At 34.2% G+C, this 27,969-nt stretch overlaps 1 protein-coding gene across 5 annotated transcripts; it reads right to left on the bottom strand.

Moving 5' to 3' along the window:
* Positions 1 to 31: 31 nt before the first annotated feature.
* LOC108145311 (paired box protein Pax-6) lies at positions 32 to 26,128 on the bottom strand. 5 transcript variants are annotated; one of them, XM_017270655.1, is made up of 9 exons: positions 25,327 to 26,128; positions 17,183 to 17,363; positions 10,684 to 10,921; positions 6,590 to 6,766; positions 5,489 to 5,571; positions 2,219 to 2,479; positions 2,012 to 2,160; positions 617 to 819; positions 32 to 557 (listed from the first exon to the last, which is right to left on the bottom strand). In XM_017270655.1, the coding sequence occupies exons 1-9, from the start codon at positions 25,575 to 25,577 to the stop codon at positions 463 to 465; spliced, it is 1,638 nt and encodes a 545-aa protein (XP_017126144.1). In that variant the 5' UTR covers positions 25,578 to 26,128; the 3' UTR covers positions 32 to 462. The 5 variants fall into 5 exon arrangements, with proteins under 5 accessions (XP_017126144.1, XP_017126145.1, XP_017126147.1 ...); XM_017270656.1 differs by having other exon boundaries at positions 5,501 to 5,571; XM_017270658.2 differs by lacking the exons at positions 17,183 to 17,363; positions 25,327 to 26,128 and adding an exon at positions 11,002 to 11,180.
* Positions 26,129 to 27,969: the final 1,841 nt, after the last annotated feature.

The following is a 27,969-nucleotide window of genomic DNA, read 5'->3' as shown; positions in this document are numbered from 1 at the left end:
GATAATGTAAGTTAAACAATTTTGCACTGAGTGTAGTTTGAAACGAATTTTATTTTAAATGGTTGGCTGGCAAACGCTTTATTAATAATTTAAGAGTGTAACGAAGACGGTACGGTTCGACTTCTTCACCCTTTAAATTATATGAAAATCCCGATGGTAGCTCGCCTTTGGGCTGCCAAACAGTTCCGAATTCGCCGAATTACGTGGTGATACGGGAACTACAGGACATTGAGCCACATCCGCATCCTTCCCCGCCCCCACGTTCATGCTTAAATATCTTGGTGAACAGCACATTGTCTGGCTACTCAAGTTAGGTGGGTTAATGTTGCTATTTGTATTTTGCATACTATCAACTGAATGCGCTTTTTGGTGATGATGCTTTCCTTCAGCTGCATGTGCGGCAGCAATTGCAGCGGCAGTCGCCTTCGACAGAAGATCTGATGGCAAGTTAAAAATTGACGATCACTGGAGACGTGGCCAGTAATTACTTCCCGTCAAGTCAGATACATTTTGCGTTGAAATCTGGACAGGCACCGAAACGCCTGCAGAAATGACACCTGCCAAACATTAGACTATTATTATTTGTACTCCACTAAACACCTATCCACGGCCATACCTGTATTGGATGATGGCATCGGCGAGCTGTTCGCGTAAACCGCATGTTGGGGTGGCTGTTGATGCGCAGCCGCAGGGTTGCATGCGGTGTTTCGGTGGTGGGGTGGCACATACGGAGACCCTAGTGACAACGGATCGTGGAACATGTAGGGATAGGCGTCTCGTTGTTGCAAGCATGACGGTGTCATCGATCCTAGTGATGAGCTGTGAATAGTCAACCATAATAGTTACGTATTAGACCCCATAAAAAAATCCATATAATAATCTAGTTACTAGCTCACAAGATAAATGGCATCAATGTTTGTGTCTAAATTACCTCTCAACCTAAATAAATGTTATGTTGTTCGCTATAGTAAATGTATCTTAAATATTCTTTCTACATATGTTATCAATAACCATTCACTCTCTGCACTTACTGAGATTATGGATCTTGGGGTCCTCTTCGACAGTAAATTATTGTTTATTAACCATATGAACCATGTTCTGCCGAAGGCATATGCAATGTTCGGATTTGTCAAAAGAAACACTGTACTTTTTAAGGACCCTTACTCACGACTGACAGTGTTCTCAGCTTTTGTGCGTTCAAGAGTGGAATATGCTTCCTTTATTTGGAACCCGTCGAGTGTTGTTCATATCAATAGAATTGAGAGGCTGCAGAAAAAGTACCTAAAATTTACACTTCAGCCGTTAAACTTTTCGGAACCTTTGCCAGCTCACTCTAGCCAATGTTGCATACTGCATACCTGCAGTCTAGAAGATCGCCGTTCGATAGCGAGCATGCTCTTTATCAATGATGTTATAATTGGTAATATAGAAGTCCATTAATGTTAAGCTCAATTAAATTCAATATCCCTGCCAGGAGTCTCCGTACCATCATCCCATTTTTTGAAAGTGCTGCGAGGACTAACTATGCGCGTAATGAGCCAATCTTAAGAACTTTGAGACTTTTTAACTCTTTGCCACTAAGTATTCGATTGGTTTGGGGATCCAAGAAGGATGTGCTTAGGCAATTACTTAGGGAATTTTTTTAAATTAATACTTAGTTTTAAGTTAATTTAGCTGATAGCCAGATAAGGATATATCCATTGGCGAATAAATAAATAAATAAATACATCTTACTTTTACGTTTATATATGTTTCTTAAAGAAATTTGTGGGGATCAATAACTAGGGATTTAGTTTATAGAATATTTAATATTTGTAATAGCTGCGAGGGTGTATAAAATACGAAGTTTTCTTCCTCTGTGGTGTTTTTTTTTTAATTGAATTTAAGTTGAGTTGAAAAGCAAATCAAAATCTGTTTGAAAAGCATATTTGAATAATTTTGAGCTTAAATATTGAATCCTTCTATACGGATTAGAAAACAGAGCACAGACACAATAAGTTTGGAAACGTACTTGTAATTCTCAGCCATCGTTGCTATGGGTTGCGGGATAGATGAGTACATGGTGTTGAAGCCAGTGTTTAATGGTAGCCGCGGTGCCACTGCCTGGAGCGGCGGACTTTCGGAGTTCGTGTGCGCAGTGTTGGCGTCTCCACCTAGAACCTATTATGGGCAATGTTCACAATGTAAAGTCAATTGGAACAACAAAAAACATTCTTACAGTTGGTCCATTTGGGGTTTCCGGTAGGCTGTTGCCAATGATGGCCGATGATGCCCTTTCCGACCCGTTGATTGCTGAGCTGGCGATGCCGGGCGTCGAGTTGTTCGACGTTGCGGCGGAGGAAGACGCAGCTGTTCCTGGAGGATTGTTAGCCGTACTGTTAGCTGCGCGAACACTGCCGCCTACGGTGTCAGCAGAGCGTCTCTGAGTCCGCATTTTTTCTTCCCTGCGCCATTTGGCCCGTCTGTTCGAGAACCAAACCTAATTAAAATATTCCATAACGCAATTTAGTAACAACGTTTAGCTTGGCTTTCATTTTGAGATACAACAGAAACAAACTTAATTAACTAAAAGTGGTTGTGATACATACAGAAATATAAAATGCAAGTTGTAAATAAAAATACTAGGCTGGAAGTCAAGTAAACTATTACGTCTGAATTAGATTGAATTAACAGTTTTTTTTAAATAAATAAACATTGATTCCAAGTCTGTATTTAATTTAATTTTTAGGAAACTAATTTCTACTTGATGTGCTTAAAATCACAGCTCGCTCAAAATAAAAAAAACAAATCTTAAAGGAACAGTGATTTACTGTAGCGAAAACGACTGTCTGCTTTATAAAAAAAAACCATGTTGACAGAAGGTATTTTACATATTTTCTATTTGTCTTGTGAAAATGTGACAAATAAAACAATTTTTTTTTAAAGAAAAGAATACAAAAGTTTTTTAAACCATTATTTTAAACGTTTAGATACTCATTCAAGATAAGGATTTTTTGCTTTCAACACAAAACTTTAGCACGAAAGTCCCAAAATCCCCATTAGTGACTGGCACTTTTTATAATATTTTTATAACCTTTCTTTGACTTTCTTTGTTTTCCCCAAATTTGGTAGCACTAGCCATTCTTCATTTTTAATCAGCGTCTCTAGGCGAGCCGTCGTTTATATACCACTATATATATAATATATATCATGAGTTGGATTTTTCCAAACCGGAGGGGTTAAGGTTTTTTTTTTAAACGTACCAAATTAACAATTTTTCTAAATCAAGTTCGGGTCAAATGTAATTTTGTTGATTTTTTTTTCCAATTGGCAATATTATTTTTTTTTTTGGAATTGTGTTCATATCACTTTTTAATGATGAAATGCATGAAAAATATTACACCCTTTTTGAACCCTTGCAGAGGGTATTATAATTTCAGTCAGAAGTTTGCAAGGCAGTGAAGAAGACATTTGCGACCCTTTAAAGTATATATATTCTTGATCAGCATCGTTAGGAGAGTAGCAATGTCCGTCCGTTTCTACCCAGACTAGTCCCTCAGTTTTAAAGAAATTTGCATGAAACCCTATCAAATGTTGTTTTTTTATTGCAGGTAGAATATATGTCGAATATACATATATCCATACCATAGGAACAATCGGAAAAATAAGGAAATTTAATGTTTTTTAATTTTTATTTCTCGTTTTATTAAAAATAGAAAATAATTTATTTGGCTTCAGATTTTAGGAAAAAATATAAGTAAAACTATTCATATAAATCAAAGCCGAAATCAAAGGCTATTTTCTATATTATAGAAAAATATTTGTTTGAGTCCATAATGATATTGCTCAAGTGATAAGCGGAATGTCAAGTTCATATTGGAAAAATGTATATATTTTCTGTTATTAAGAAGCAAACACTCACAGTCTAATGAACCTTTTACTTTGGTCACGCAGTTGAGTTTGAAAGCAGAGACACCCTCTGAATGCGGTTTTACTTGCAACATCACACACATTACAGGCGGAATAAAGCCCACTGAAATTTTAGCGTGAAGACAAAGGGGTGAAAACGGATCACAATACTTTTATACTTTAATATTTTTTCACCATGACATTTATTGCTCAGCGTTATTGTTGCAGCTCCCTCTCCAGCTGACATGTTTCCCTGCTAAGTCCTTCAGACTTTGTAAATTCGAATTCGCCCCCGTCATTACTACTCAAAATCGCAAGGAGTTTCAAGTATTTTTACAGTCAAATTGTTTTTATTCACTTAAACAAATAATCAAGAGCGTAACGTTGAATATTTCATCTCACTCTGACGACAAAAACATTTGTTATATACAACACAAGAGCCACTGGGGTGAATAGCAAGTTTGAGGGATGACTTCCTAATCGTCCGTTCCGTAGCTTAAATTTGACTCCTGGAGTTAAAATGCTTCGCAATTACGTTACAGAATTCAGTTACGAAAATTGCGAGTTAAATCACCACACTCAGATCAAGAGAGAACGATACAGTCGAGTTTCCCGACTTGTCGCTCAGCCAAACAAATTTCAATCTAAGTATTTCTCCTACCATACAATCAAAGTTTAGGTTTCGCGATCAAGAACATTTATACTTTATATGTTTGGAAACGCTTCCTTCTGCCTGTTGCATACTTTTCAGCGAATTCAATATACCCTTTTATTCTGGGGTAGGCCTAAAACTTGTGTCAATTTGATAGGTGTGGTTCATTGATCTTGTATGAGTGTCGAAAGGTCATTACGCAGGTGTAAAAATGTTATTTGACATTAAATATGATCAATTGACTGAAATCAGTGTCACTTCGGCACCAACAATTGGTTGTTTCGATTTTCGAAGTTTAAAGTTCGCCTCTAACCGAATAGCCAGAATTCTGGAAGCGTTAAACGTTTGTTTTTGTTGCTGATGCTGTGTTACATCTAAAAAAATCACTGAGTGTCAATTTAACAAGTGCGGTTCGTTTTGAAACTACGCGTTGTATCAGTTTTTTGGGATCATCTTGATGCTATAAGAGTGTGAAAGTGTCATTACGTGGTTTTAAAATGTAATTTGACTCTAAATAGGTTCAATTGGCTGAAATCAGGGTCGTTTCGGCACCGACAATCGAATGTATCGATTTTCGGAGTTCGAACCTGGGTTGAGCGTTAAAGTCACAAGTTGATATCGGGGGCGCCTCCAAGCGAATAGCTTAGAAGTTGGCCAGACATCTGGAAGCGTGAGTTCAAATCCCGCGGCATTATTATTATATTTTCTTTTTTGAATTAGATTTCCATTTCTGATTTTATAAGACAAATCATGCACATATGCACCTGTTTTAATTTGAAATGCTTTTTTATTCATTTTTGTAATCTCTTTCGATGTGTGACAAATAAAAATGGTACATAATCTTTGGATCGATAATAAATTTAAAAATTTCACAAAAATGTATAAAAATTGAGTCTTGCAAAACAGGGCTACAAACAGAAGATAATTAAACAAAACTGAAAGACAAACCTGAATACGTGCCTCTGGCAAACCAATTTTATCTGCAAGTCTTTCTCGCGCGAAAACATCCGGATAGTGTGTTCGTTCAAACTCTGTAATGCATGTCAAACAAAGGTACAGATAGAAGTTAAATTTAAATCAAGTTAAGTCTGAAACTAATTCGGTCCATTGCCTAGTATGCTTAAGCTAAATGTTATTTGTTAATTGTTTAAACGTAGATCACTTTTAGTATAACTAGCGGTTTCAATCTTAACATAGAAATCGGAATTTAGCGATATTAATATTTCTATTTATTTATCTTTGCCTTTGTGAAATAGAACAATTTGGAATTAATAAAGGGATCATTTTGTTTGCTAAATGGGAAACTATTTTGAGAACACGAAGGGAAATGTATAAACTTTTTAAAAAGAGAAATGTACATGTTCAAATTTATGAACATACTCTTTGTTATTACTAGGCAAGTCGATTTGAACGATAACCACTTAGATTGATATGGTTTATTGCAGAATGGATGCAGACTTCGGCAAGCCGAAGTTTATATACCCTTGCAGCTCATACACAATTTAAGAATTCTACAAATCGACTATATTTCGATTTTTATGCGTATATAAAATGGAACCAATGATTCAACGATTCTCGGCTGAATTTTTTGATTGTTCCTTTAGCTGATATAATATCGTTGACCGATTTTATGAAATCAAAACCGTAGTTCTGAAATAGTATGTAATTACTTCAAAAATACACCAAAGTATGGGAGCTATATGATAAAGTCGTCCCACCAAACTTCTTCTCACTCATACAATAATAATAAAACTGTTTTTCTTTCAGACAGCGTTAAAACTGAGAAACTAGTTTGTGTAGAAGCGGACGGACGGACGGGCGGGCAGACGGACATGACTAGAGCGACTCACTAGATTGAGAATATATATACTTTATAGAGTCGGACATGTCTCCTTCACTGCGTTGCAAACTTCAAACTAAAATTATAATAACCCCTGCAAGGGTATAAGAAGCATAATATTTTTTTTTAATTTCCTAATATCTATTGGTACTGGTGTCGAGAAAAAGAGTCTATAGATCGAAAGCTAAGCGTAATTTAAATATAATTACCTTTTTCGAGACTGTCAATTTGCTCATTGGAAAATGAAGTCCGATTGCGCTGCAATTTCCTTTTTAGCCGCAACCGCATTTGTGAGTCTTCGTCTCCAGATGAATTATGTTCAGAGTTGCCATCCGATGTACTATCGTGGGAATTTGGGTGCGAAACGTCGGCCGAATATTGTAAGTCTAAAACAAATATTTAAAATACTTGTACATTAATTGATATTCGACTCTGAGGTTCTCTTATTTTAACCACATAAAAATTAAAAATACACTTATCACGATTTGGAAAAGTAAAGACTTGGAATTCGATACCCACCCTTTCTATATCTATATAATTTCCATTTTCATTTATTAATATCCTAACGCTACAAGTACAGACATATTTTTTTTTATTGCGTTAGTCACAATGGGTTTGAAATCAGTCAGGGAATACTTAAATATAAACAAATATTAAAAATTAGAGTTTGATTATCAGTTTACAATTTTACAAAGTTTGACAAGAAAATAATTACTTTAACATAAGTTGCAACAATCTTTAGGTTCGGAGAAATTCTTTTACCTTTGAAATGAACTGAGGCGCGCTTCTGATGGTTTTCAGATTATGTGGTAGATTGTTCCATAGGCGGATGGCGTTAATTAAAATTACTATAGCAATTTAATTTCATTCGCAAGTTTGCAGCTCAGTTAAGGAGACAATTCTAACCATATAAAGTATAAAAATTCTTGATAAGCTATGGAGAGACGCAAACTTGGTTATCGATTTATAGCTATCTAAATTAAACCTTCCCAAAAGTATGTTTTTTGTATTGCATTAACGGGCCGGATTGGACGACTATTTTATATAGCTCTAATAGGATGATAAAAAATGAAAACAGGAAATATTAAATTGAGCTGTAGGAAAGACGAATGTATTGCTTAGATCAATATCTTCTGTTAAAAACGTTTTGCCTAAAAACATACGCAAAATACTTTTTTATGCAATTGAAGTATTTGCGGAATGTAATTAAACCATCCAACACAAAGTTAAAGTTTCCTATTCCAAATTTTTTCTCAATCTGAACCGACTCAATCATGTCGCTAGATTTGCGTACAAAATATTTGCACTCCATTTGGCAGACTGGATGAAAATAATAGTGTTAGTTTACTTACAAATATTAATCTTTATAAAAAACTAAAGAGCAAACATTACTACTCTAATAAGTCCCAGATTTCTGCTCTCTGAGCGGGAATACTTTATTAACGCAATAAGGTTACGGAACCAACTTCCAAACGATTTAAAAAATATTGTTAGTGCCACGCAGTTTAAGACAAAACTAATTGCACACATTCAAGAATTAAATATGACATAAATTAAAACTTGGCGACACTAGCTTTAACTATGTTATAAGTATGTATAAGTATAAATGTTTATTTAGTCATCTAAACCTATTGTTTGACCAGCGCATTAAATTATAAGTTTTATACTTGTGGCGTTAGGAAGAACTTTGAAATTAATTAAGTTGAAGGGACGACATAAGATTAAATTGAATCATATAAATGAGTCGGTGGATGTTTACTGGCAATGGAGACATATGCTAGCTCAATTTATTGATTGAAGTAAAAACAAGAACAATCCAAAGTATCAGAAGACGGAATAAAAGAGCTACTTCAATAAGCCTTAATGGCAAACAACAAATGACCAACATATTAACTATTTGTTTGTCCTGATGTTTGATCATCTGTGACAAAATACTCGGAATTGTGTGATTGCTACGACTAAAGAGGGTTGCATTTTATTCGGCAGAGGCCCCTTTCTTTTACTGTAAACACATTCATACCAACAAATACTGAAGAGGGCAATTTCAACATTGACATTATTACCCCTCCGCCCAGCAGTCAACTGCTGATACGCAACTAGTTTACTGTTTACTGTAGTTGAAATCGGGCCAGATCTTTGTCAACTGCCCCGGTATGCTAAGCAAGTAAACGTTTTCCAATAATTAGTGGTACACACGTAGTCTAGAAGTCGAACTCTACCAGAAATTTGTATCATTGGCTTGGGGGTTTTGCGGCTGTTAACTAGTGTGATAACAACATCGATGAACTTAATGCGATAAGTTTAAATTAAAATGCTTTATTAAAATGGTCCGATTTGTTTGGGCTTCAATACAAACATTTGACAAGTAAACGCATTTCTTTACAATTAAATTTTAATTTTTTTTAAAATTCTTATTGTTTACCCTATGGTTTTATAAAATTTCTGAGTACCCTATGAGGTGTTATAACCACATCCGTTTGTCGGTCTATTTCTATACCGTTTGTGAGTAAGACTGCTTTTTTATGTTTTGAATTTTTACTTTTTGGAAACATTTAAAAGGAAAAAACTCGTGTTCTTTGTAAAAATGTTTTATTGTAATGTTAGTTTTTTATTTTAAATTGCAAAATATTAACATATGACAACAAAAAACTTAACAAACTTCTTCAAGCCAAAGTTAATATGACCTTGCAGGTATTGCAAAAATTTAATATTCTTTAAAACATCTTAATTTAAAAAAACATTGAAGCTAAAATTCGATCGTTCTTATGGCAGCAGTATGATATTGTTTTCCAATTTATATAAAAAGGGTCAGTTTTCTGTACTGAAAGGCCAGTCAAGGAAGCCATTTAAATAGTATAATAGTATTTCATAAATAAGCGGAAGGATTGTACTTCACAAAATAAATTTTGAAATTATTCAACCATTTTTGTTTTAATGTATTTAAAAAACAAGAAAGGCTAGTTCGAAACTCCTAGTGATGCTGACTGACTTAAATTATAAAGGTATAACAATGAAGCTACATATTTTGATTTTCAGATGAAACAAGAAAGAACGCTATAGCCGAGTTTCCCGACTATTAGATACCCGTTACTCAATGCTCCCACACAAAACAGTGGCCAACACTAAAAGCTAAGGGTGTGCAGCACCCCCACCCCCGCTAACAGTTCTTCGTCTTGTCTCTCTCTCTCCCATCTGCGTTGCAGCGCTGCGGCAGAATGGCGGCAGAGCGCCGGCAGAGGTCCTAATAACTTTCAAAGTAATGGCTCGATACTGAAAATTGAAATACAGATGCAACAGCTAAGGTCGTGTTTAGTGTTTCACAATTTGTGTTAGTGTGGGCGTGGCTTCGTTTTGAAACAAACTTGGGCTGCGTAGGAAATACTAGAATCTGCATGCCAAATCCCAAATCTCTAGCTTTTATAGTTTCCGAGATTTCGACGTTCATACAGACGGACAGACAGAAGGACACGGCTAGATCGACTCGGCTGTTGATCCTGATCAAAAATGTATATACTTTATAGGGTCGGAAACAAATCCTTTTTCCTGATACATACTTTTTGACGATTACAATATACCCTTTTACTCTGGGAGTAACGGATATAAATATAGATGTCATAGGAGCGATCAAAAAATTCGTCGGAAAGTCAACATTTCACTGTTTTTATTGTCACCTTAAGGATGTTTTTGTGTAAAAGGATATTATAAAATAATATTTAAAAATAGTTATTTGTAGTTACGGGTGCTATATGATATAGTCGTCCGATCCGGCACGTTCCTACTTATATACTACCTGCAATACAAAGAAGTCTTTTGGAAAAGGTTTAACCGATTAAATCTGAGACTTATGACGGATATGGCTGATCGACTCATCTAGTGATGCTGATAATGAAAATATATATTTTTTAGGATCGGAAATGTCTCATTCACTGCACTGGAAACTTATGATTAAATTTATAATAGCCTCCGCAAGGCTATCAAAATTGACATTCCCAACTTAAACGGTGTATACAAAGTATTCATATAATATCAACAGATATAGTCATGTCTCTATATAAACTATGAATCAGTAGTTTTAAACGATCAAAAATTCTGTGACCCCCACACTTATGAGGGTATAAATTAGATAATGGGCTGTAAAAGTTGTTTGGTTAACAGCTATCGATGCACCGAACGTTTTTCAGAAAATGGCTTTGGAGCTGTAACATATGGTTTGTGTTATCATCATTCTCTGGTTTCAAGCCTTCCAATAAATATCGAAAATATACAATCGTAATTGAAAATCAAGATTTTACTTTATACTTGCCTCGTTTTTGAACATCGTCCCGATTAACTTGTCCCGACAAATTTGTTGGAGTGGACACAACCGAAGCCGCTGGCGGTAGCGCCAAATGTGCCGTCGTTGTATTGCTTGGATACCAGGCCCATCCACCCGATTGGCCGTTGAACATGCGGAGCTTTTCATAAACAGATTCGTTCTGTTGCTGCGCCTGCTGCTCCTTCTGCGAGGCCAAGTTACGCAAGACTCGGTTAATGGATGAAACCTGCAATTAATCCCAGTTCGATGTGCACATTAAAATCCATAAACATCTATATATATATATATATATATATGCATACCTACATATTGCAAATATGGCGTTTACATGTGTATACAATTAAAATTAGTTTTTCATCTTTCTCAAACACACGTTTTCATTAAAACCCACGTACGTACGAGTTGTATTATGAATGCTGTACTTGTGGAAGTACAGACTTACAAGTCATGAAATAAACTGCGTACGAACCCCAGTGACAAACGAACAACGCTTTTCGAGGGGTTCAAATGACTGTGCTGACGGGGCTACCAAAAACATCAGCTACTCTATTCAGTCTTTCTCGGCGGCTTCCCCAGCTTCTACCAACCCCCTTGCATCATATCTGCCATACGATTGGCTAACGACTTTTTCATCCAATCCGCTTCTGAGAGCGAGAAGGATATACGTACAAACTTGCACGGCCAAAAGGGATTAGACTACTCTAGTACTCGGTAAGTTATCGATTCTAGGAACCCACTCCGCTTGCTATCAATTATACATACACAATTTTGCACACTTTTTTTGGTCCTTATAAAATTAATTTATATGTAAGAGGTTACAAATTTTTTTACAGGTACAAAAATAATAAAAAGTGTATAAAATTATTCAACACAAGTAATTTAAAATAAAGCTGAAAACCATTGTGATTTATCTTTTCCCCCAAATGAAGCAATATATAATATTCTGTATTAAAAATTCAAAACTTTTTGTTATGACAATAATTTATAAGCCTACTTTTGAAATATCTTATTTGCAAATAAGCAAGTACAAAATTGTATAAAATTTTCTCATTTGGGCCGCTTGAGTAACAAATTTTTACTTATTACTACATATTAGTATATACCTTATTTTATTTTTTAGCAAACCGTCTTGATTCGTTGAGACTGACAGACGGATAGACGGACATGGCTAGATCGACTCTCCTAGTGATGCTGAATACATAAGTACTTTATAGGGTCGGAGTTGCCGTAACCACTGCTTTGCAAACTTCTGACTGAAATTATAATACCCTCTGCGAATTGAATTTTCCTACCCAGCAAAAATTAATCAAGTACATTACACTCAATCTGAGAGCTCCAAAAATTAAAGTTTAAGTTCAATTTAATCAGTTTGAGTAAAGTTAAGTTAGTTAAGTTGAGTACATATGTGATTTTTTTCAAGAATTTTGTTTTCAGAATGAGAATTAGTTAAAAAAAAGATGCCAAAAATAAAATTCCCATTTTCTTTCATTTTTATTGTTTGTTATACGTCTATATAAAAATGTGTTTTAAACACAACCGTTAACGCTCCTCCACTTTTGGCCTTTTGAGTACACTTGTAGTGCTATATAATGGTTTGTTTTTATACGAAATACTTTTATGAAATTGCATCGACTACAAATTAAACCACCCTAAATTTCTGAACGTCGGAATTATCTCTGTACAAACATTTTCAAAATACATAAATTTGTATAAGTTTTGCATTTCTAATCACAGAAACCTCAGCAACAAACATTAAAATGACCGCAACGCCCTAGAAACTGCCCCATTAGTCAAACTCATAAGCCAGTCGTCATCGATCACATCCTAAACCTATGCCCTGTCATAGCCCAAGTAAAACAATAAATCCTCAAAATCATAAACGCCACCCAATACCTAAGCAACTCCTCCATAAAGGCGTATACTTAACATCAATAGCAGAGTTCCTAAAATAATAAATAAAAACCACAACATCTGAACACACATTTATTGAAACATCATTTCAATTATACAATATAGTCAAGATCCTTATATGTTAAATAGTCGTTTGACCCAGCGCCAGCACTATAAGTTCCCATGAAGGTCTAGGAGGGTCGGAAATTTCGCCTTTACTGCTTTGCAAACTCATGTATGATATTAAAATACCCAAATTATTTTAACGTACAAAAACGTTTGTTCTAGCTTTCTATCTATCTTAGCGGGAAACCTTATATAAACAAGATTTTAAGTTCCGCTACCCAAAATGCAACGCGCTACTAGCAAAAAAAAGGTTTTTTTTTTTAAATGGTTTCGGAAACAAACAGACAGATTGGCTAGATCGACTAGATCTAGATCTTTGCTCTAATAGAGACGGCTTGAGGCATAACATTTTTGAATTATTGTTTAGACTTAGAATTAATTATATATGTATTAGCCAGATAAGGATATTTTACATATCAAAATAAATTAATAAACGTTATAGTTAATGTTGTAAGTCCAGAGTAGTACTAAAAAAATCGTAAACTTTGAAAACGTCAAAGAATAAATACTTATTATACCCTTGCAGAGGGAGTTAAATTTTTTTAATGAGAAGTTTGCAACGCAGTGAAACAGAAATTTCCGACCATAAAAACTCACGTATGGCAGAGCATTTACCAATACATTTAAAAAAGATCACGAACACAAGTAAAGATTCAAAGAATAGCCAAAAATAAATTTAATTTGACATAGCCATCCCAAAAAAACCATTTTAATTTTTAATTTTTTTACTATTGCAGGAAGTATAAAAGTCGGAACGAACCAGATCGGAAAAATAAATGAAAACATGAAAGAAAGCACGCTTAAGCAAGCCGAAGCTCATATACCCTTGCAGCTATTTCAAAAGTTAATCATTCTGTGAGTATAAACGCATTGAAGCTATGATGATTTACAGCTCAATTATACGATAGTTTCTATGACAGCTACACGATATCGTTTTCTTATTTTAATAGAAGGGTATAAAAATATAATGTTTGAGCTAAAAATCGTCATAGATTCAATGTTTTTAAGCATACACGCATATAAATCGAAATTGAGATGTTTTAAAGTATATTTAAATTAATTTATGTTTAAGGTATAAATATTTCATGTTGGCGATAGCTGCCAGGGTATATAAACTTCGGCTTGCCGAAGTTTGCTTCCGTTCTTGTTTTTGAAGTTAAGTTACAATGGAAATTTGCTGAATATGAAGCGTTTTTTTGTGTACATGTGAACGGCATCATTAGGAAACATGGAAAATGCCACTTTCACAGTTGTCTTAAGTGCCGGCACGTGCGTCGACCATGGGCCAAACGTTTTTATACATTTGTTCTTCATTTAGCACAAGCACATTGACGTCGCGGTTAAATATGGCCATAATGAATTACTCGCCCATTATGTTTATGAATAAAAACATCAAAGAACATCAAATAAACTGAACCACCGAAAGCAGGAGTGCCAAACCCGCTTCTCCAAGAATTTTAAAAGTTGAAATGATATATTAAGAAACAAGAAAGGAAGCAAGCTTCTGCAAGCCCTTGCAGTTATTGCAAAAATTCAATATTCTTGAAAACATTAAAACTATTATTACTTGCGTATATGCTTAAAAGCATTGAAGCTATGATGATATGCAGCTCAATTGCTCAATAGTTCCTATGACAGCTGTACGATATCGTTTTCCAAACTAATCCTTAACATTTTTTTAAACTGACACACCGAAAAATATTAATTTTGTTTTATACCAAATAAAAGTATTTTTTGAATAACTTTTGAACGGAGAATCGGATCCAAGTAAATTGGGTGTCATTCGACGCGTATTTCAAACAAAATTGTAGTGTGCCAAAAAAAGTGAAGTATTTTTTTCAAACCGGGCCAAAGAGCTCCACTCAAAAATGTTCCTAGTCCTGGTATACAATCCCTATTCTTTTAGCGAAACGTTTCAATTGGTGTATGGGACCACCACAGCTGATTTTCAATTCTGCGGTTATACATAGTAGTCTCCTATGTACACACTCTTGGTCCCTTAGGAAAATTAGAAATAATAAAAGAAAATAATTATTTCTGCCTTTTAAAATGTATATTGTATTCTTTGAAACGAACGAATAGTTTTAGCACGGACGTTCTTGAAAATCAGCCGAATAATTCTTAAAATTTTTAGGACGAACGTGTACAGAATAAGTTCGGGTCCTACTTGATAATAATATTTTAAAATGTTTTTTTTTATTGTAATACATAGAGAAAACGATATTTTTTGCTTTAACCCTGCTTATAGTGGTTGTAAATAATATCAGAATTATTAAAAACAGTAAACTCTATTAAAAACTATTAATTTAACAAAACAACAAGAACTATTAATTTTAAACAAGAACATTTCGTTCTTAAAATGATTGGCCCCTAAAGTGTCTTGGAACATCAAACATTGGGTATTGGGTAAGCTATTAAGAGTCCGAGCTCAAATTCCAGACAAAGTAATAAATTTTTTTTTTTTTTGTTTTTATGTTTTTTTTTCAAACGTTCTGCTTTTATTTAAATTTTTATCCAGTTGATCTCAAAAGTATAGCTAATAAAAGCTATTTGGTTGCAAACGAATTGCTTCGAATTCTTATACGGGCGTGGTACAGTGTGGCGCAATTGGCTAATGCGTCTACGAATCCAAAGGTCTCGGCTCGAATCCCGGTTGGGTCGACTTGCAGTAAACAAAATAAGTTTGCTTTTCAGTTTCCTTTGCATATCAGTTTATCATATTCTCCCTTTCATTCTAATTTCATACGGAATCAAAGGGAAAAGAAAAAAAGAGAAAGACAGACTAAAAAAAACAATTTTTTAAAAAACTTAAACTAAGAAACTTTTATACTTGCATTAAGAATTTTTCGTACTCAAACCAATATCTTTCGCACTTTCTTCAAGCACTTTTGAGTTCATGGATTGATGACGTTCCTTCTCAAATGTAGAACTTCGGGATTATATAATTCGTACTTTAATATAGCCTTTCGTTCTTGAATCAAAAAAATTCGAATTTACCCTACTTTTGACATCGTTCGTTCTTGGTTTGCCACCGAAATTCTGCATTTTTTCTATGAGTGTATATATATTCCTGATCAGGATCAATAGCCGAGTCGATCTAGCCATGTTCGTCTGTCTGAACCTCAATATCTCGGAAACTACATAAGCTATAGATCTGGGATTTGGCATGCAGCACAAGTTCATTTCAAAAAGGAGCCACGCCCACTCTAACGCCCACAAATCGCAAACTACTTAACACGTCTGTCACGTCGCTCTGAGACATGTTAGACACATATCAAGCTCTGCCACCCATCTGCCGCTGCTCGTCCGCTGCTCGGCCGCTACTTGCCTGCAGTAGAGAGAAAACGAAAGTGGTGGGTGGGGGTGCTTTCAGTGTTGTCTAAGCAGTTCGACAGATGGCGCCACCCAAACTTCGATTGTTTTGTAGGAGGAATACTAAGTTTAAAGATTGTTTGCTGAATAACGGATATCTAATAGTTGGGAAACTCGACTATAGCGTTCTTTCTTGTTTTAATTTACTTCTTTACTTCGATAAATAGTAATTATTTACCAAACTACGACTATATTTATTTAACTATTTAATAAAAATCAGACAACAATATCAATTGCTTCCATAGGAACGATGAAAAATTTCAGCGGGAAATCGACATAGCTCTGTTTTTGTTCAACATATACGCACCAAAAGTGTAGTCGTTTTAAATAATATTTTGCCGAAGTTTGCTCTTTTCTTGTTTTTAACTAAAACGTTCCGTATGTCTAAATAAGTACAATTCGTTGACCGCTATAAATTCAAATACGAACTTAAAACTTAAAGTCCTTATCATACTTTTTAAGGGCTTGCATGCATCAGAAACAAACAAGTTTTATGCTATTAAAAAAACTAAACCACTAGCCTAATCCCCCAGGTAAGGTATGTTCCACATCGTAGTGGATATTTGGTGAAAAAGACACAAAAATCCCTTTTGTTACCTGAATAATAAACATGCTTTCGTTCGGCTTATTCTATCGAGAAAACGAAAGAGTGCTGAGTGCGAGACTAAAGAGAATCGAAAATATCTTTTCTATAATCCATTTTAAATAGGATAGGTTGGTTTTGTTCTTAAATTACTTAATCCTTTGTGCGCCCTTGCTTATCGAGTTCGGATCTATTTTAGCCATCTTAAACGCGAAGACCGACCAGAAGCCAGTCGTTGAACGAAATTGCTCTTTCAACCCTCAACCAATCATTATTTGCTTGCATTTGGTAGAGAGAAATACGTCTAGTCGTCGTCAAATCCTGCCTAGATGTTCTGATTACGACGGTCAGTGAGCCTAAGGAAAACTTTAACAGAAAAGAAAACTAAAACTAAATCAAAATCGCGGAACGCCAGTATGTAAGTAAGTAAGTATTTGTTTATGTTTTGTTTATAACGACAAGTAATTACAAATTTTAGTTTTTTGTATGCATTTTGTCTGAAAATTAAAAACTTACACTTGGAATGTTATCACTATTGCAAACTTGTTCGGACAGCAGTCGATCCCGAATTTCCCACGCAAATATGCTGGGACATTCCCGTTTGTAATCAGCAATTTTTTGTACGACCGGAGTTGTAGCTACTCGTGGTTTCGAACCACCTATCGCTCGAGGCTTAATTGATCCTGTTTCATAATATCTAAAAATAAAAAGAATCATTTTAAATGTTACATAAATAGTTTGTTTTAAAAGCAAGTAAACAAATATATTTATTTTTGAGTGAACTGAGCATGGTATAATTTTGGTCAGATGGTAAAAAGGTCGTTGCGATCGCATCTTCATCACACAAAATTCAGCACACTAAAATAAGCTGTAATTGTAATGTTAGGCTGCAGCGGCTGAAAAAAAACATATCAAATTCGAATATCGTCACAGAAATTGTGACATATCTTCTAACTTCCTAAGAGGTGGTTTTATTTGATTGCTTAAGTTTTGCAGAGCGGATTATAATTTCAGTCATAAGTTTGCACCGCAGTGAAGGAGACATTTCTGACCGCATGAAATATATTCTATATGAATATATTTTCCATGAATATATATTCTAGTCCTTCTTTCCGTTCCTCAGTCCCTTTCTACGCAAACTTGTCTCTCAGTTATAAAGCTATCTGCATAGACTTTCCAGGATGACTATTGCTTATAGCTCCCAAAGGAACATTCGGCGAAAAACTGGGATACAAATTATAACTTTGCTGTTTCTAAATTATGTTTAGTCCTTCGAGATATAGTAATTGTTTATTATTTCTGAATTATGCTTTAAATTTGATTAAAACCGGGCGAGTGCATCATATAGCTTCCATGGGAACAAATGGAATATTACAGAAAATTAATGAACAAAAATTTGTAACTTATCAAATTTTAATTTGTTATATCCTTGCGAAGGGTATTATAATTTCCCATATGTATATACTTTTAAAATGTTTCCATTATTTGCGCTGCGATAGGAAAAATTTCAAATACCTGACAGGAGCGGGCCGAATGAAAATATATTAGTCAAAGTTTGTATTAATTTTCGTCAAGAAAATTTATATTTTGCGATCGTCGTCATATTTAAGTCGTTAGCTTTATAAAATGTCGTACACTTAAAAACTAAAAAATGAATAATAATATTTCCTAAAAATATAAAAATTTTGATTGTACTCTGATTCTTGTTACTTCTTGCTTGGTCGCAACGATAGTTTCAAGCTTTCAAACAGAAACCCAAGCTACGCAACTTCAGAAAATTAAAAAAAATAAAGCTGATGATTTTCAGCTCAATTACTCGATCCTTCCCATGGCAGCTATTTAATATTGTTTTCCGATTTTAATAAAATTAAAAGCGTAATTAGGAATTATAAAGCCATTATCAACGCCCCAGTTGCAGTGCAATCAAATTGTCTATTTTCGAGATTTTTTGTTACGAAAACAACTTAACTGTTTTAAACGATCAATTTGTTATTCAAAAGTACATATATTATCAACATTTTGGTGATTTTTTATAAAAACAAGAAAGGAAGCAAACTTCGGCAAACCAAAGTTCATATATTAAAAAACACCAAAGTTATAATTTTTATACCCTTGCAGAGGGTATTATAATTTCAGTCAGAAGTTTGCAACGCAGTGAAGGAGACATCTCCGACCCTGTAAAGTATATATATTCTTGATCAGCATCACTAGGCGAGTCGATCTAGCCATGTCCGTCTGTCCGTCTGTCTGTCTGTCCGTCCGTTTATATGCAAACTAGTCTCTCAGTTTTAAAGCTATCTGCATGAAACTTTCCCAAAAGTTGTCTTTCTATTGCAGGTAGTATATAAGTCGGAACGAGCCGGATCGGACGACTATAGCATATAGCTCCCATAGGAACAATCGGAATAATAATTGAATAATAATTGAAAAAGCAAACTTCGGCAAGCCGAAGTTCATATACCCTTGCAGCTATCGCAAGAATTAAATATTTTTGAAAACATTAAAATTATGATTTACTTGCGTATATGTTTAAAAACATTGAAGCTATGACGATTTGCAGCTCAATTATTTGATAGCTATTTTATATATTTTTATTATTTCTACGGGAGCTATATGATATAGACGTCCGATTTTGATAAAATTTAAACCATAATTCTGAAATATTTAACCATTGCTATATGTCGAAGAACTAAACAAAAAATTAAAAAACAGAAAAGTTATAATTTTTTTCATTTATTTTTCCGATTGTTCCTATGGGAGCTATATGCTATAGTCGTCCGATTTTGATGAAATTTGAAACATAATTCTGAAATATTTAATCATTACTATGTCTCGAAGAACTAAACAAAAAATTAAAAAACAGCAAAGTTATAATTTTTTTTCATTTATTTTTCCGATTGTTCCTATGGGAGCTATATGCTATAGTCGACCGATTTTGATGAAATTTAAACCGTAAATCGGAAATATTTAACCATTACTAAATGTCGAAGAACTAAACAAAAAATTAAAAAACAGCAAAGTTATAATTTTTTTTCATTTATTTTTCCGATTGTTCCTATGGGAGCTATATGCTATAGTCGTCCGATCCGGCTCGTTCCGACTTATATACTACCTGCAATAGAAAGACAACTTTTGGGAAAGTTTCATGCAGATAGCTTTAAAACTGAGAGACTAGTTTGCATATAAACGGACGGACAGACGGACAGACGGACGGACAGACGGACAGACGGACAGACGGACGGACAGACGGACATGGCTAGATCGACTCTACTAGTGATGCTGATCAAGAATATATATACTTTATAGGGTCGGAGATGTCTCCTTCACTGCGTTGCAAACTTCTGACTGAAATTATAATACCCTCTGCAAGGGTATAAATATTGAGTAGTAAAGATGAGAATGTTCTTCTTCTGCTTTGGTTTTGCTGCTACCAAAATTATAGAAAACCTGATCATCTAAAACAAGAAATTTCAATAGATTTCAGACTTTATTTGGAATTTTATGCCCTATGGATACCAATCGGTGCTTGTTAATTGCGGACCCAAGGGCGCGTGCAAAACGAGATCGCGAGAGGTTAAAGAATAAAGGTAATACCAAGCATCGTTATACGATTTGATAAAGCGGTAAATTAATTTGAGGAAGTCTACTATAAGTGTAAGAAGGTAAGATTGGGTTTGCATCCCAATTAAAGAAATAGTGAAACGTTTTGTTGCAGACTATATTCGATCTGTATGTACACTATTTTAGGAATTTCAAACTGGTGGGTAATACTCTAGAATTGGTCAGAAAACTTAAGTTCTAGTCAACTCACAACCACCTGACGTATACGTGGCATACAGTGGATTGACCCGATAAAATGCCATTACTTTGCAATTATAACTATTTAAGTTTAATAGATTTACAGAAAATTATGTTTGAAAGCACTAAGATCTTAATTGAATTATTTTTAAAAATATGAGATTTTTACCAAAAAAATGTAGTTATAAAATATCAATTTATATTAACAAAAATTGAACAATTAAAGACTACAAGCGGAGGTGAAAAATATCAAAATAAAAAAAATTAAAAAGGAAGCATAATTTCCCTTGCAGCTATTTCCAAAATTATATGTTCTTTAAAATATCTGATTTTCGATTTATGTCTTTGTCTACATTGAAGCTATGAAGATTATTAGCTCAACTATTCGATCGTTCATATCGCAGCAATATGAAATTGTTTTCCGATTTTAATAAAATGAACAGCGTTATTACAAAATTGTAAGCCTATGGCTATGTTTAAAAGTCTTCATAAATTTTAAAAATAGTAAAGTCACATTTTTTCAATTGTTATTTTTATACTCCGATTTTTTGTTCATGGGTTCTATATGCTAAAGTAGACTGATCTTAACGAAATTTAATTCGAAAATCGATAAACATTAAAGTTATCATTTTTTATTTATTTTTCCGATTGTTCCGACTTATATACTACCTGCAATAGAAAGACAACTTTTGGGAAAGTTTCATGTAGATAGCTTTAAAACTGAAAGACTAGTTTGCGTATAAGCGGACGGACAGACGTACGGGCAGACATGGACATGGCTATATCGACTCTCCTACACTCAGAAAAATGGTAGTCTAATTTCAAGGTAATAGATGACCTTAGGAAGCCAGAATAGACTAAATGTTCATTTTTAGGCAAAGGGCAATAAGTCAAAACATGGACTTTTTGCCTATTTTTAAGGTAATATATGGACTGGTTTTTTAAGTCATTTTTGCCTAATTATTATTATATTATTCCATACTTTCTAACCGATGAAAAAGTTATTGACTAATAAAAGAATAATTAATGTAATTGTACATATTTCCTCAACCTATAAATTAAACTACATTTTATTTCAAATTAATATGTATGTATGTACAACCTGTTTTAAAGAAAATAAGTTTAAAATAAATATTTTGTTCCAGCGGTTAAATAATCTACATACTGTTCACAAACTTTTTCATTTATTTGATTTGCTCTTTATTTTTTTTTTATTTTTAGTCATGTAACTTAATTAATTAAAAAAACTATATGTAAAACTCCTATCTAAATCTAAAACATTAGTGATGCTGATCAAGAATATATATACTTTATAGGATCGGAAATGCCTCCTTCACTGCGTTGCAAACTTCTGACTGAAATTATAAAGGTATAAAAAGTGACGCCAGTGCATGCAGCCCTGCGTTTTGAATTTCTGGCGCAAACTTGTTAGAATCTATTTTGTATGTACTCAATTAATCCCATTTCACAAACTTTAAAAGCCTGGTTCTTAAAACCACCATATTGACCGAAGAGACATGTGACAGCTATATAACATGGTCATTAGATTTTAATATAACTCAGCAAGCCATTTAATCGCAGAATACAAATATTAGGCAAAAATATGAGGCCCTTTTTATACCCTTGAAGAGGGTATTATAATTTCAGTAAGAAGTTTGCTTCCTTTCTTGTTGTTATCGTCATTGTTAGCTAAAAGTTGAATTAAAGTTAGTGGTAACCAACAGCGGCAGAGGCTTTACCAGAAGAGTTATGATTTATGTACATATTCCTTGCCGGCGATCGGCATGCGCACAACGACAAGTTTTGTCGTGCAAATTACTCACACAAAGGTGCGCACGTGTTATGGTATGTGTGGAGCCCCTGTTAGTGAGCACTGATTTTAATTAGGAAAACGTCTGAAACTTCCCAGTTTTGTTCTGATTGATTTAGAATGTATAACCTTCTTTAATACGTACAAAATGTTTGCTTATACCCGCACAGACACAATTCAAACGTTCAGAAATTATGAATTGGAATTCTCAAATTGAAGATATACAGATTTTGCCCAATAAGACAAAACGTAATCAAAATCCTCGGTCTTGCGGTCTGAGGTGTCCAGACCAGGAAGTCGACTCACAATGTACATATCTACATAGGTCCCGAGTTCACTTCGAGTTGTGGAATTTTTTTATTTTATTAATGCTTATCTAGCTGTTAAAAAAATTATCGCAATTATTTTGCTTAAAATACGAATTTGCCTTTTCATAAAAAATAGTTTTGCCTCTTTTGATCACTGGCACGTTAGAAGGTGCGTAGACGAGAGGTTACACCAGTGTAAGTGTAAAATGATTTCATTTTACACGTAAAAGAATGAATTATCATGTTTATAAGCCAGTGGTCGGGACAAAAACTATGATACATATGTTCACACTTATTTTCAGTGTGTATGCGGTATTATACTGTTCGAGTTGTTCTAGAACATTTTTACTCAAACTGTACAAGTACAAATATTCTCAGATTGAGTGCAATGTACTTGATTAATTTTCCTTGAAAAGTATGCATACATTACATTATTTGTCAGGACCAATAACCGAATGCATCTAGCTATGTCCGTTTGATATTTAACATGCAATTTTTTTAATATGGACTATAATTTGTCATAAGGTAGTGCCACCTAGTTCAAATTTAAAGCAACATCAGCCCTTTTAATTTAAGCCACTCACCGCATTGAATTTAATCAATCAACCTGTTTTGGTCATGCCCCCTCGCCCGCCTGAATTTGGTATAATTACAAGATAAGAAAACTGAAAATGACAATTAAACTGTATTATGCGAAATAAAGACTAAATCGAACTTACTTTGTTGAGAAAATTACTTTTTGTATTTTCGCGAATTCTAAAATTCGAACACTCGACTTTTCGAATTGCAGTTGAACACGTTTCCTAAGGCGACGGTCAAAAACTGTACATATTTTATTATATTATTAAATGAGAAATCAGATTACTTTTTTAACATTAAAACCAAAAAGAAGAAAAAAAAAAAATTTAATTTTCTTGAAAACATTAAAATTATGATTAACTTGCGTGTATGTTTAAAAATATTTAAGCTATGATGCAGCTCAATGATCCGATAGTTTCTAAGGCAGCTTATATGATATCGTTTTCCGATTTTGATGAAATTTAAACCGTATTTCTGAAATACTTAACCATTACTAAATATCGAAGAACTAAAAATAAAATATTAAGAAAGAGCAGTTATAATTTTTTTTTCATTTATTTTTCCGATCCCATTGGAACGGGAGCTATATGCTATAGTCGTCCGATCCGGCTCGTTCCGACTTATTTACTACCTGCTATAGAAAGACAACTTTTGGGAAATAATTGACATGCGAATCATCATAGCTTCAATGCTTTTAAACATATACGCAAGTAAATCATAATTTTAATGTTTTCAAGAATATTGAATTTTTGAAATAGCTGCAAGGGTATATGAATTTGGACTTGCCGAAGTTTGCTTCCTTCCTTGTTTAATTTTCTTTAATGTTTTTTGACATTTATTTATTTATTCATTTATTCGTCAATGGATAAATCCTTATCTGGCTATCAGCTAACTTAACTTAAAACTAAGTATTAATTAAAAAATAATCCCTAAGTAATTGCCTAAGCACATCCTTCTTGGATCCCCAAAGTGGCAAAGAGTTAAAAAGTCTTAAAGTTCTTAATAGTTCTTAGATAGTTTATTTTGGAATAACGGTTTAAATATGATCAAAATCGGATGACTATGTCATATCGTCATGTGATATAGTCGTCCGACTTTAATCAAATTTAAGCCGTAATTCTGAAATATTTAACCATTACTATATCTCGAAGAACTAAAAATAAAAATTAAAAACTTGCAGAAGGTATTATAATATTAGTCAGAAGTTTGCAACGCAGTGAAGGATACATTTCCGACCCTATAAAGTATATATATTCCTGATCTGCATCACTAGCAGAGTCGATCTAGCCATGTCCGTCTGTAGACTGACCGTCCGTCCGTTTCTACGCAAACTAGTCTCTCGGTTTTAAAGCTATCTGCATGAAACTTTCCCAAAGGCTGTCTTTCTATTGCAGGTAGTATATAAGTCGGAACGAGCCGGATCGGACGACTATAGCATATAGCTCCCATAGGAACAATCGGAAAAAAAAAAAAATTATAACTTAGCTGTTTTTTAATTTTTTTCTTAGTTCTTCGACAGATAGTATTGGTTAATTATTTCAGAATTACGGTATAAATTTCATCAAAATCGGACGACTATATCACATAGCTCCCATAGAAATAATAAAAATATATAAAATAACTATCTAATAATTGAGCTGCAAATCATCATAGCTTCAATGTTTTTCAACATATTGCGTATATGTTTAATATGTTTAATGTTTTCAAAAGTATTTAATTCTTGCAAAGCTGCAAGGGTATATGAACTTCGGCTTGCCGAAGTTTGCTTAGTTTCTTGTTTTCTTTTATTCTCGATTGTTCCTATATGCTTTAAGCGAAGAAACCTTTGCTCGTTTTCTTAAGTAAAATCAGGAACATATCCCTTATTCCCTTTATTGGCTTATAACACATATTTTCATATTTGATAAAATTTTCAAAATATTTTGAAACTATTTTTCACTTTTTCTTAGGTTGTACTTTTTTTATACTTGTACAATACAAGTTTGAAATGGTCTCCTTCACTGAGTATACCTCGATCTAAATTCTAAAAATTGGGAGCAATAAATTCTGGATCAGACCTTTGAGAAGAACTTTACATAATATTTTGTAACAGGGCAGTGAGCACATGGATTCTCATGCTTCCATCTGGTTGGATATGGAAAAAAAATTGAGTGTTAATGCCTCACCTGCCCAGAATCTTGCTTACGCATCCGTTAGAAACTTGCAGTATTCTTGAAATATCACAAGGACGGGCGCCCGAGTGAGCCAATTCGACTATTTTCTGGCGCGTTGAGTCAGGCAGTGGTCGGCCATTGACGTACACCCCGCCCAGCTGATTTATGCCACTATGGCCCGCCGTCGAGCACCCAAACAGTGAACTCTGCCCGACCGACGCGTGGGGGTGCCCGTGCATTATGTGTTCGGTTGTTAGCATCATGATTGATTAGTTATTAGGCGCTAACGGTTATGAAAACTTTGATGGTGCTTTGAGTGCACGTAAGTTTATAATTTTTGTAGAGTAAGGACAGATATTGCCTTTTTCATTTCTGTTAGATGGGGATTTCGTTGTCACTTTGTACTTTTGAGCGTAGACATTATCTTTGCATAGTAATCAAGTTGTTGATTATCACTTTAATTTGTAAGTCCATTGATTCTGATTCTGACTTTGTTTGTTAACTTCGGCGGGCTGTTTAGCATTTGCTTTGGTTGTACACGCTCACCAGTTTACTAACTTTCACTTTAGACGTTGTTTAACTAGTGCAACTAGTGTATCGTAAACAATGTTAGACATGATGGTCCCGATATTATCCGCCGTAGGTACGTAGGTACGGGTCCGCAGCCCGGCGGCAGCGCCACGGATGGCGACCTAGTTTATTAATCTGAGAATAATTTGCATTCGAAATGATCAAATCGTGACATAGCTATCGGTTTTAGTTTAAACAAAATTTCTTTTACTAACTGGTTTCAGTGACGAGGCGCGCACTTAGCCAAGCGAAACGTTAATGAGCTCTCATGCGAAAAAACACTGGCAAGAGCAACAGCGAAAACATCGGCCGGCCATTTTGACGAAGTCGCTCTGGCTGTCTCTTTCTCTTTGCAGCCACCAGGAGCTGGCGATTCCGCGGTTTGGCGTGCCCCGAAGTGAGACAGCTGTAGGTACATGGGAAATGAGGAAACTGAAATACATCGCATGCGAAGCAGGCGAATGAGAGTTGAGCACGAGAGAGACGGCTATTGATGAAAGAAAAGTCCACCATATCCGTTCGAAAATCTTGTTCAAGTGTTGGTTGGTTGGTTAATAAAAAGTAGGCAACTTTAACTTTATGAATTCAGTGATGATAACGTAGGCAAATAAAACTGAATTCATACAAACATAGGTGTGCGTACATACATATGTATATACTTAACCGTCTGCGTATGCATATGATTGCTTGTGATGATGTTTTATCAACTTTACTGCATGCATTGGCTTCAAAATTTGTTTGCACAAAAGCAACAAATCTAAAATCTTGTATATCCAGTTCAAAACATTTAAGTTACACACGTAAATAATAATTCCTAAATAACTATATTCAGAACACATATGCAAAAGAAAGTCTGCATATATTTTAATATTCAAGAGTACATTTTTTTTTGACCAACAAAAATTGGAGTCCATGTCGAATTGTAACTATAAGCTAATAAAAATATTTACATCAAACCCTTTGATCTTGAAGGAGTTGACTACAAAACAAGCTTCGTCAAAGCGAAGTTTGTATACCTTTGCAGGTATTATATACCTTTGCTGGTATTGCAAAAACGAAATAATTTCAAATTATTTACATATATGTTCAAGAACAGAAGCTATGATGATTTTCAGCTCAATTACTCGATCGTTCATATGGCAGCTATATGATATCGTTTTCCGATTTGAATAAAATTAAAAGCGTAATTCTGAATTATTTCGATTCCCTTTCTATCACCAAAAGAATTACAAAAATAAATTGAAAATTTCAGAAGCTATATTTTTTTTCAAAATATTTTTATTTAACATTCAGATTGTTCGATTGAGCTATATGAAGAATTATAAAAAAAATTGAAAATGCTAAGTTATACATTTTTTCGTTTTTCTTCCCCGATTGTTCCTAAGGGAGCTATCAGCTATAGTCGACCGATATGGCCCGTTCTAACTTATATACTACCTGCAACAGGAAAAAAACTATTGGGAAAGTTTCATGCAGATAGCTTTATAACTGAGAGAAACGTAGAAACGGACGGACAGACGTAAGATACATGGCTAGAACAACTCTCCTAGTGATGACAATCAAGAATACATAAGCTTTATAGGGTCAGAACTGGCTCCTTCTGAAATTATAATACCCTCTGCAAAGGTACAAAAAAAAAAAAAAAAGAAAAAACCTTATATTACTAAAAAAAATAAATCGAAAACAGTAAAATTATAATTTATTACCCCGATTGTTGCTATTATAGTCATCAGATGTAGTCGACCGATCCTAACTTTAATACTAGCTTTTGGAAAAGATTTTTTCAAATAGCTCTAAAACTGAGAGACTAGTTTGCGTAGAATAGGACGAACAGACGGACAGACTGACAGACGGACAGACAGCCGGATATAGCTCGATCGAGACTCCTAGTGTTGACGATCAATAATATATATACCTACAAGGGTCGGAAATGTCTCCTTCACGGCGTTGAAACTTCATACTGAAATTTCAGTTCTGTACGTGTGTAAACATCTGAGCGAAATATAAAAAATACTAGGGACATCGATTTGATATTTTAAATGGTAAATAATTTATGTTTCGGTTGGCGGAAACATTATACTAAGA

Source organism: Drosophila elegans, unplaced genomic scaffold, assembly GCF_018152505.1.
Source record: "Drosophila elegans isolate 14027-0461.03 unplaced genomic scaffold, ASM1815250v1 contig_349, whole genome shotgun sequence".
NCBI lineage: Eukaryota > Metazoa > Arthropoda > Insecta > Diptera > Drosophilidae > Drosophila > Drosophila elegans.
This window is presented reverse-complemented; position numbering and strand designations above follow the sequence as displayed.

Bases quoted from the DNA above. Each gene is read 5' to 3' on its own strand.
- LOC108145311 (XM_017270655.1), bottom strand. From the start codon at position 25,577: ATGATGCTAACAACCGAACACATAATGCACGGGCACCCCCACGCGTCG. The intron at 2,161-2,218 runs GTAAGAATGTTT...TGCCCATAATAG, and splicing joins AAACCCCAAATGGACCAACT to GTTCTAGGTGGAGACGCCAA. The intron at 558-616 runs GTATGGCCGTGG...AATGTTTGGCAG, and splicing joins GATGCCATCATCCAATACAG to GTGTCATTTCTGCAGGCGTT.